Raw genomic sequence first — 11533 nt, 5'->3', positions numbered from 1 at the left:
ATTGTTGTAATAAACGATTTCCAGGCATTTCGTTCATTACTTGCATATCTTTTCTTGGACTTATATATGTCAGTGCCACCTATCGGCTGTATTTGAGTTATTTTTTTTACCCTGTCTTAAAAGAATACCCGTGACCTAGCGATGCTAACCTTGCAAACCGTTTTTCATTACGGTTATTTTTCCGATTTTTATTCATTTTTAAAGTTTTTACGGACTTTGTTTGCCCACCCTATATTTTGTGCAGTTCTTTCCAACGTTTTCTCCAATTTTGCAATTCAAATATCTCGGTGTATTATTGCACTTATACACGTGGAACAGTATTTTTGGTGGCTTTAGGAGAGACGAGGCAACAACTTCCCTCTCTAATCGGGATTTTGAGGACAGAGTGATCAAATAAAAAGTTGTGGTTTTTTTTGCATTTAAATAACTTCAACACCTTGTAATATGAATGAGGTTTCCGAAGTTATTTGGGTACTTTTCTAATTGGAAGTGTGCCTGTAGGACGGGGGTTCTTAACCTATAAGTCGCAGGTGCTTCCGAGACGGGTCGTTCAAATTCCCTCACAGCCAAGGATGATTCTTGAGCTATCGTCATGGCCGAAATTTGATTTACATAGACTTCAGTGATAGGTCGTGCAAACTCTCATACAGCTAGGGATTATTGAGCTATCGGTGACGACCCAAACTTGTTTCGCATAACCTTTACAGATGGATCGTACAAATCCACTTGCAGAAAAGGATTCTTGAGGTCCTCACTCCAACCTTTTCCGTAATGGCTTTCGAGATGGGTCGTAAAAATGCACTAAAAGCCAGGGATGATTCTTGAGCTATCGGTCACGACCCATACATGATTGGCATAGACTTCAGAGATGGGTCGTAAAAATGCTTTAAAAGCCAGGGATGATTCTTGAGCTATCGGTCACGACCCATATATGATTCGCATAGACTTCAGAGATGGGTCATAAAAATGCACTAAAAGCCAGGGATGATTCTTAAGCTATCGGTCACGACCCGCACTTGATTCGCATAGGCTTCAGAGATGGGTCGTAAAAATGCACTAAAAGCCAGGGATGATTCTTGAGCTATCGGTCACGACCCATATATGATTCGCATAGACTTCAGAGATGGGTCATAAAAATGCACTAAAAGCCAGGGATGATTCTTAAGCTATCGGTCACGACCCATACATGATTCGCATAGACTTCAGAGATGGGTCGTAAAAATGCATTAAAAGCCAGGGATGATTCTTGAGCTATCGGTCACGACCCGCACTTGATTCGCATAGGCTTCAGAGATGGGTCCTACAAATTCACTTACATTTCTGTCATAAATGCATTTGATGCGTCACTGGTTTCAATAATTTTGAAAGACAAAACAGTCCCATGGGGGTCGCGAAGTTGATCTTGTTATTGATTTTGGGTCGACGCTGAAAATGGTTAAGAACCCCTGGACTTTCTTATGCACAGTGTATGCACACACACACACATGAATAACGCTTGTTAACACTGACGGGAAAAAAATTATTAGGGAACAAAAGAGAACTCACGGACGTGATAGAAGACGACTTTGCTCTCCCGGCCGATCACCCACTCTTGCTCCTTGGACACGGCCTCGTTTGTCGGTGCGAATACAGTGACTGGCCAATGATTGAGAAGCTTCCTCAACACCTCATCACGGTTCAGCATTTCGTGGAACTGAAAACAAAGACAAAAAGGTTTGCAGAAATCTATTCTAAACAACATCACACTCACTGCAATAATAAGAGAAATGTCTTCCCAAAAACACGAGATCGGCATATATGTGTTCAACCTAGGGCCCGCAGACCGAGTGGGGCCCTTGGAGTCATCTGATGTGGGCAGCGCCCTCAAACCTAGTTTTGTAAAAATGCAATAAGCTGCACATTCTCAGATCACTTAAGGGACTTGAGCAGTTCCAGATAACATGCTGTACTGCTGTACATCACTTCAGTGAACCCTGACACAGTTCTAGATCACTAAAGTGGTCAGCGACACATTTACAGACCGCTTAAGTGGCCGGTGGCATGGTTCCACGGCGCTTATGCTGCCCACGGAGTAGATCCACGTAATTTAAGTTACCCGCGACCCAGTTCCTGGTCACGTAAGTGATCTGCGATATACGTATAGTTGCACATTATTTAAGTGGCCCGCGGAACATTTACAAATCACTTAAGTCACACTGTGGAGACCCGCAGCATATTTACAGATCACTTAAGTGATCTGCGGCAAAGTTTCATAGCACTTAGGCGGCGCGGTACAGGTTCACGTAATTTAAGTTATTCGTGGCACAGTTGCAGATCACGTAAGTGACCTGCGGTGCATTTCCAGATCACTTAAATCACAATTCGATAACACACGGCATATTTACGAATCACTTGAGTAGCCCACGATGCAGTTCCAGATCAACCAAACTGCCTACTGCACATTTACAAATCACCTATGTGACTGGTGGTCCTATTCCAGAGCACTTGAGCGGCCTGCGATGCAGGTACATATCACCACTTAAGTTACCCGTGACACAGTTCCATGTTACTCAAGCGGCAGCGGGACAATTAAAGTTCACTGAAGTGACGCGTGGAGCATATACAATTCACTTAAATGACCCACGGTGCATTCACAGATCATTGAGTGATCCGCGGTACATTTACAGTTCACTTGAGTGACCCACGGCACATTTACAGTTCACTTGAGTGACCCACGGCACATTTACAGTTCACTTGAGTGACCGACGGCACATTTGCAGATCTCTTATTTAGAGAGTCCCAAATGTTTTCATATAACGACTATCATATATGTTTTACTTTCGATATAACGACCAAATGTAATGTTTGTTTTCGACGGGAGAGGGGGGGGGGTCGTTATATCGAGCGTCGACCGTATATGCCAAACGGGACCTTGACTTAAACGATAAGACTCCTTCAAAAAAATCGTCAAAACTGAGCAAAAGTCCACAATCTTCGGAAAATTGTGGGCAATAATCGTTCATAGGACTCAGAAGTGACATGTTTACTTTGGATACAGCGATTGCCTCTCCCAAACGCGTTTATTCGTCTGTCAGCACGATCATTTTTGGCTTATAAAATTGTTTTTTAAATGACGCGCTCACGAGGAGCACGCGCTCATCACATTTTGACGCTACTGACATCTGTTGGTACGCGGTCAGTATTTTGTATGATACTTAAATAACAATAGCTAAAAATTAAAACTTCCAGTACTGTGCATAGTTAAGTTCCTTAAAATTTTCAATATTCAATTTATAAAATACAAATTATGATTAAAATTACGATTCGAACACATAGGATGATGGGGTATCGGATTTTTTTTTTCATCTAAGAAAATATTAGTAAAAAAAGTTAACAATAGATGGTGCTAGTAAATAAAATATACAACTTTGCAATAATGGAGCTGCATGTGTGGATCCAGAGGGGTGGCGATGGGGGCGATCGCCCCTCCCAAGTGCCAAGGGAAACTTTATCTGCCCTGTAAAAAGCGGGATGAATCGATGGACTTAATGTAGTCTGCGTCGTTATTATTCACCGCTGAAGATGCCTCCACTCAATTCAAAGCTGAATAGGTCTGCCCCAGGTCCATTCGGAACTGGGGATATCTGCTTAGGTTTTATTCACAGCTGATGGTGTCTGCCTCTGCTCAATTTGATTCTGATAGTGTCTGCCTTTGTTCCATTCGCAGCTGATAGTGCCTGCTGGATTTCATTCGTGACTCATAGTGTCTGCTCGATTTCATTCGTGACTCATAGTGTCTGCTCGATTTCATTCGCAGATGATAGTGTCTGCTGGAGTTCGTTCGCGGCTGCTAGCGTCTGTTCGAACTCATTCGTAGTTGAATATAATATTGCCTCCACTCTATCAGCAGTTGGAGATGTCTGCCTCGTCTACATTCACAGCTTGAGATAGGTCCCTCGACTTTATTCTAGACTGGCGAGATGTCTGTCTCTACTTCATTCACTGTAGATGTCCGCTTCCGCTTCATTTGCAGCTGGAGATATCGCTTGACTTTATTCGCATCTGAAGATATTTGCCTTGGACCACATACGCGGATCCAGAGGAGGGCGATGGAAGTGATCGCCCCTATCAAGAGCGAAAAGTGAGGGGAAAATTTATCTCTCTCGTAAAATACAGTACGATTGAATGAACCAGAACAATAAAACGCCCCTCCGAGCACATCGCCCTAGATCCGCACCTGTCTGGCTGTCGGCACGAAATGCAAAATGCACGTGAATCCATCAAATCATAGGACTAATTTGCACGAAACTGCCTTCGCTTAATTTCTTCTGTCGTCTACATTTGGAACTAATTCTTTTTTCTTTAAAAATACATTCGATCTAAATGTGATCTCATTCGTAAATAATACAGGGTGGGCGAAAAAAATCCTGGACACATTTTAAACATTAATTTTAAAATAATCAAGCAATCAGCAAAAAAAAGTGCGGTTTTCGTAAAAATACTGTTACGTACTATGGGCGATAGATGGCGCATTCCTTTATCGCAACTTTCCGTTGGCAACGAGGGCTGACACCGGTTTCGGTTAAGCGCACAAATGCATGATTGATGGAGAACTGGCAGGGCGTGTAGAGAAAAATCCAGAAAGTCCCGCCCCTCCAGACATTGGTGCAACCCCTCCATACGGTGGCGTTGCCGACTAAGAAACTGTAAAATAGAATTTTGTGGAATGTTCTTTTTCTCGAAGTTTCTCCGGGGTTATAAATACCGTGGCTCTCACAAGATGGCAGGCTAGACAGGCTCAAAGAGACTCGAATAGAGAGATTCGATGAACAGTCAGTTGTGATTTAACTTTGCGAAAAAGTCAGTTAGCTCTCTGAATAGCTTGTAAATACGTGTATAAATTGCTGTTCTGTAAATAAATCTGTGTTTGTCCGTCGAACCGCTTCTTGTTTTGCAATCTCGAAGTCTTGTGGAAAATTATCCGGAACAATTAGGTGTAAGGAGTAGGGTAATTCAAGATTTGCTTGAAAACGAGAAGAATGGACATGAAAGAAATGCGAGAACAGCTGAATCAACTGATGTCTTTGATAGGCCAGATGAAATCAAGCATCGAAGAAAAGCGAGAGGCCATCACGGCAGCCGTAAAAGATGTCACCACCTCTATTGCTGCCGTCAGAGAGCTGAAAGATCTGAAGAGTGCCAAAAACGATCGCGGGACCGAGAAAAATGAGAAGGACAAGTCGTTGGGAACCTGGAAACGCCACGAAAAAGGCCACCTGCGGAGCGTATGCTCAGTCACAGCTACTGGTACGGAAGATGTGCGCCATGCCGACTGTACCATGTCTCATAGCCGTACGGAGGAGACCACGAGCTACACGTGAGAGGCGAGATTGGTGGACTGCCGTGCAGGATGGTCATCGACACCGGAGCCAACGTGAGCATCGTCATGACGGACCTGGCTCGGAAATTCCAGCAGAAAAAGTCAACTTCCAAAAAGTCAGTTAGCTCTCTGAATAGCTTGTAAATACGTGTATAAATACCTGTTCTGTAAATAAATCTGTGTTCGTCCGTCGAACCACTTCTTGTTTTGCAATCTCGAAGTCTTGTGGAACCACGGCTGCCCTTTAAACACGGGGCCCCATCCGGACATGGTCACGGGATCTTCATGTGCACACATGATTCTCCACAGCTTACATGATGAGGTCTGGTACTATGTCTGAAATTTTGAGAGTAAGCACGCAAATTTGTTGTGCTTGTTGCTTCCAGCTAAGTGTACCATTCCTCAGAACATCATTGGAGGCCCCCCCCCCCACAATGTCAAGATGGCCTGCATAGAAACTCCAGAAGAGGGAAGCTCACTGAAGCACAGGGGTCCAAATGTCAAAATTATCAATAAAATTTATTATTATCATTTTAGTATAGGCATTATCTGTGAAAGTAATAGGAATTGCTATGGACAGATGCATATTTACAGATAAAAGGGGGGGGGATAAGAAGGAATAACCCAAGGGGTGTCGTATTCAGTGGAAATGGGTAATCAAAAAAATTTGACCACAAATTCGCCTTTGATTCTGGATAAGAGTGGATGAGGTGAAGGGGATTCTCTGGATAAGACGGGAGCCGCGAGAAGAAAATATAGTCAAAAGGGGGCCATGGGTGGAAAAGGGTTAAGAAACACTGGTGTTTACGATAGCGGAGTTGCACGGTATGAAAGAGAACCTAGGTTCGATTGCCGGCGGAGGCCAGATGACTTTTCTTTCCGAGGTCACGCGTCGGCATAATATCCAGAAACTATCTGTTCCTATAATGTTTATGACAATTTGCGTTACATAAAACGACCATATTTCAACATGAACCCACCTTCCACACCCGTTTAGATACACTCGGAACCAGGCGCGGATCTACGGTGGGTGATCACGCCGATCACTTCCTCCCAAGCGAAATATGCAATAATGCCGCCAATGCGATAATTCATTAAATTTTCGTAACTCCTACATGATAATATTGCACTCAATCAATCCGTTGAAAAATACATTTATCAATGTTTTTGATTAAATGACAAAATTCAAGAAATCTTCGACTAAAAAACGAGAGAAATCGTAACGAAAAGAAAAAATTGGGACTGCCCCAGAAAATACGGGACAAAATGCGGTACGTATGTCCAAAACATCCATAACAATATGTAAAATCACCCCTCCAAAAAGCGATCTCTAGATCCTCCCCGTCCCGAACCACTACCACTATGGCCCGCGACACATTTTCAGATAACCTGGGTAACTCGCATAACACTTTCAGATCACTAGAGTGACTAACGGCACGTTTGCAGACGACTCGAGTAGTCGTCGGCACATTTCCAGATAACTAAAGTAGCCCGCGACACGTTTACAAATCAACGAAGTGGCCTGCACTTCCAAAAACGCTGAGCACCCTCGGTCTGTATTAGGTCATTATGTGATGTTCAAAGCAAAATCAAATTATTCGATTGCAAGAAGACGTCCTCATTGGAGCACCTCGTCGTGATTAGTATTCACCAGAGACATAGAAAGTGTGGTGAGGGATGGCCATGGAATTTCATTCCCAGGACGTGGATTTCTTTCCCGTCATGTTGTACAAAGTTTCCGCAGAACATCAAGGAAAAGCGAATTAAGCCATTCTCGGGACAAGAAGATAAATTGATTAACGACACTCGCGTCCTTTTTTTTTTTACCCTTGTGTTCTCGATAAGAAGGACGCGTGTCGAATTTTGCCGCTCGTTTGTGAAACAGCAAAAAATAAGTAGGAGGCTCTTTTTATTCCGCAAATAATCTTCCTACTCCGTCTCAAATGACACGAGGCTGTAACTCGATGCTGCCGGTAATAAAACTACAACATCCTCTTCAAGAACGAATGAGTGTGTCCGAGGCGACGAGGCCCAATCTCATCTATTAATCTATTAGTCGGGCTCGACTTTCTGGGAGGCCCGACGGCCCACAAAGCGCAAACACGCGTAACGAGTATGTACTTTGATGGAAAGAAAACCTTTCGAGTTGGACATTTCACTAGATTCCCAATCACTTTTATGATGAAACTTGATTTTTCTTCATTTGGTGATAAACATGGATTTTAATCAATTCTGGAATAATTTTCTTTCTTAAATATGGACTTTAATTAATTCCGGAATTATTATCATTATTATTGAATGATAATCTTTATTAATTCTGAAAATATTTCTTCCATGATTTTCGGAAATATTCACCATTATTTATGAATTCAACAAATTCATGATGATTTATGTAATTATAGGCCTATCTCAATTATCCAATTATTCTCTCAAAAATATTCAAAAAATTCATTTCTCTTACATATTTGATAACTCCCTTCCCACTGAAATTAAGAAATGCTTCCTCTCTTTACACCTGCAAAAAGTACCTCAAAAGATATGTATATTGTCTATTTTGTGCTATCTCCGTGCCCTTTTACTTTTTTTAAAGCATTTGTCCAAACACTAATTAAAGTTATTGATTTTTTCCCATCATATTTACCATCTTAAATATTTTGCCTTTCAGACAGTAGCTCAATTATTCAAATCGTACTTATTATCTCTAATTTTGATACTTAAAATGCACCCACCACGCGTTGCCACAGTGATGTCACTACTAATTTTGTTTTTCTCCCCTTCACCCATCTATTACTTGATATTTAACTATCAATCCCCCCCACCCTTTACATTTGTGTTTATATACAAGTGTCATCATCATCATCATCAACCATTTTCGATCCACTGCTGGAATGAAGGTCACTAAATTTTTTCATTCTGCTCTGTCTGATGCTTTAGCCATTCAGTTGAATCCAGCCACTTTTTTGATCTCCTCAATCCATCTTGCCAGATGTCTGGGAAGAGGCAGATTTATTGTGGGCTATATAAAGTATATACATTTTGCCATTCTTCTTCCATTCTACTGATTATCTTGGCTACTCATTCCTCAAATTTGCTCCTCTTTTTAACTTGCTGCCCCATTCTATAGTGAGCTAAGCGCCCCGCCCTGTAAATACGCCACTACCAGCATGGTTATTGCATTGATTGACCGAGGAATTCACAGACGAAAAATTAACCACCAACAATTCACCAACTATCAATTCATCGACGAACCATTCACCACCAATAATTGATCGACGGAACGGTCACCGATCAACAAGTCATCGAAGAAAAATTTACTGACCAACAATTTGTCGCCGGAAAATTCACAGCCAACAATTCACCAACTATCAGTTCGTCAATGAATCATTCACCACCAACAATTCATGGGTGGAAAACTCACCGACCTACAATTCATCGACGAAAAACTCACCGACCTACAATTCATCGACGAAAAATTTACCGAGCAACAATTCAGCGCCGACCATTCACGGCCGGAAAATTCATCTATCATCAACTCATCGCCGGAAAATTAACTTACCACTAATTCGTCGACCGAAAATTCATCGCTGGAACAATTCACCGACGACAATTCGACAACAAAGTGACAGAGTGAGCTACCTAGTGAGTGAGTGAGTGAGTGACATATTGAGTGACTTAGGGAGTAAGTGGCTGATTAAGCGCACAAATGACAGAGTATAGGACATAAAAAGTTAGTGATAGAATGTGCGACCTGGTGAGTAAGCTAGTGAGAAAGTGGTTGACCGATTGATTTAGTGAATCCCATGGACTTCATTGAGTCCGAGGACTAACAAGTCATACTATGGTAACTGGATATGCACAGTCGCGTCTTAACGGGTAGGGCCCAACGAAGCTCGGGGGCCGAGTATAACAGGGGGGGCCCATAATATTTGAGAAAATTTCACTTATTTAAAAAAATTTTCCTCAATATGAATTTCCATTAGGAATTAGGATAATTTTCATTGAATCTGAAAATTTATTCTGGAATGTTTTTTAAAAATTAAATATCGATTTTTTTTCCATTTATTCAGGATATTTTAAACATTCAACTAAATTAGATTTTATTTAAAAATTCTTGAATTATTTTTCCGTTAAATACGAATTTTTTAATGAATATTAATTTAATAATGATGCAATGCTAATATGAATTTTTTTCTCATTACATCTGAATTTTAATAAAAAAAATTTCGATATTAATTTGTTATTAAATACGAATTTTCATATTTCTGTAATTTTTTCATTGATTCTGGAAACATATTTCTTCCGTAAATTCGGGAAACATTTTTCATTACTTATGAATTTTCATAAATTGCGAAATACCTCTTTTTCATTAATCCTGAAATTATTTCTTACAATAATAATGCATTTGCTTTGACAGATTTCTCTCATTAACTCTAAAATTATTATTTTTCAAAATACAGTAATTATAAAATTATTTTCTTTCAATAATAATGAAATTATTTCTCTCGTTAGTCCTCAAATGTTTCCTGAAAGTAAATCTGAAATGATTTCTATCACCATTTCTGGGATACATTTGTTCATTGAGGTTTTTTTCAGGATTTTTCTATGAATTCTGTAACAATACTATACTTGGTAAGGTCGGCACATCTCATATTATAGTTATTATGGCATACCAAATATATATTTGGCAGCCTGCAAGACCATCATTGGTAAGAAAAGGATTGTTTAAAATATGGAGAGAATTTCTTTAATTGAAAAATGGAGTAGAGAGAGTTTCTTTTAATTTTTAGAAAGCATTCAAAGCCACTCCCGATACCATGGCGTGCCACTTGTTGCACGCATGCCGTGGGTTGGCCATCCGTGTGTTAAAACATTACCATACACAACGTTGAAACAATCGGAATCTTCAAGAGCAGTAACGTTGCTGAAACGCATAGTCATAGTCCACAGTTACACGCACCCCCCTAATCATCTCATTTATTACTGCCCATAACTAGATCTTAACGACCCGGAAAATGTCGAAAATCTAGTGAAGGAATATGTATCTATAACAAGCGATCTAATGAGAGAGCGATGCTAGAACTCGACAGAATTCAACCTTCTTATTTTTTCGTTTCCTCTAAGCTCTAGCGTGGATCTTTCAAGTGCTCTAAGACACGGGTCCAAAAATAATTCCATTATAAAAATAGCTTTGAGAGAGAGAGAGAGAGAGATTATTCGGCCAGAGAGCAGCTTGCGTTTGCAGAGTAATTGAACCTTGGAAGCTCGTTAATGATTTACCAGACAATCTCATCTCAAAGATGCGCTTCTCCCATATCCACACACACATCTCGTTTCTGTTGCCCACGTTCAATTAAATCTACGGCTAACATCCAAGGAGCCAGCAGGCAACCGTTAGGAGGCGAATTGGTTATACTACATACGCATAAGAGTCTGTCTTTGGATATTGGATAATTTCGAGAGGCAAGCTTCTCTCTCTCACTCACTCACTCACTCATGGAAATGATGGATCCTGAAATCTTCTCGTTTCATAATCTTAGCCCTTTTCTCCTAAATGCAAATTCGGGTTCCTATTCGATCAGTTTCGCGATCCGAGTTCTGAGACGCTCTCGAGTTTGTATTGGCGATTGGCCGATGGTTTTAGGTTGAAACTCCTTTCGGCTGTACGGAGATTATTCCGAATTAAACAGAGGTCACATAGAAAGATATATATTGGGAAGATTCGGCCGCACACGCATTGGAAATCGATTTCCCGAAACTCTGTCTTTATATGGGGCCAATCGCGGAGGGATTATTCAACGTGAGAGGACAACAATTGTGTGCGTTAGTGCTGTTCTCCCGGGATCTTAGTTCGTAGTTTCCGACCATTTGGGGGTGGGGGGAATGATCAAGATGCCGATTTCGGAAATTTATCATATTCAATTTCGTCGGCGTCTTAAACCTTAAACTCAGTCCCTCTTTGAATTCATCCAGTCAATTCATTGAAATCACAGAGATTGTTGGTAGAAGTTAAAATGTAAACAGGCAATGCCGACCTTATCAGAATCCACACATTTGTAAAGTTTCTACATTTCCCTAAAATTTCCACTTTGGTGGAAACACCGACATCCCTGAATGTTGACTATACCGAAATCAGAAGCAAGTCTAAATGACCAGGTGAGAAAATGTGCGAGCCAA

At 40.9% G+C, this 11533-nt stretch overlaps 1 protein-coding gene across 2 annotated transcripts in view; it reads right to left on the bottom strand.

Annotated features, from left to right (window-relative positions):
* Nucleotides 1-11533, bottom strand: part of LOC149075110 (fasciclin-1-like) — a 78515-nt gene that overhangs the window by 31236 nt on the left and 35746 nt on the right. For both annotated transcript variants that reach the window (XM_089245669.1, XM_089245670.1), the window contains exon 2: nt 1546-1693. In XM_089245669.1, coding sequence (XP_089101795.1) covers nt 1546-1693 — 148 coding nt within the window. The remainder of the gene's footprint in view (nt 1-1545; nt 1694-11533) is intronic.

The sequence above is a fragment of the Pholcus phalangioides genome, unplaced genomic scaffold (genome assembly GCF_987345545.1).
Source record: "Pholcus phalangioides strain wild (caught in Gottingen) unplaced genomic scaffold, Ppha-v1.0 ptg000016l_1, whole genome shotgun sequence".
Lineage (NCBI taxonomy): Eukaryota > Metazoa > Arthropoda > Arachnida > Araneae > Pholcidae > Pholcus > Pholcus phalangioides.
The sequence above is the reverse complement of the archived record's forward strand: the minus strand, read 5'-3'. Positions and strand labels throughout refer to the sequence as shown.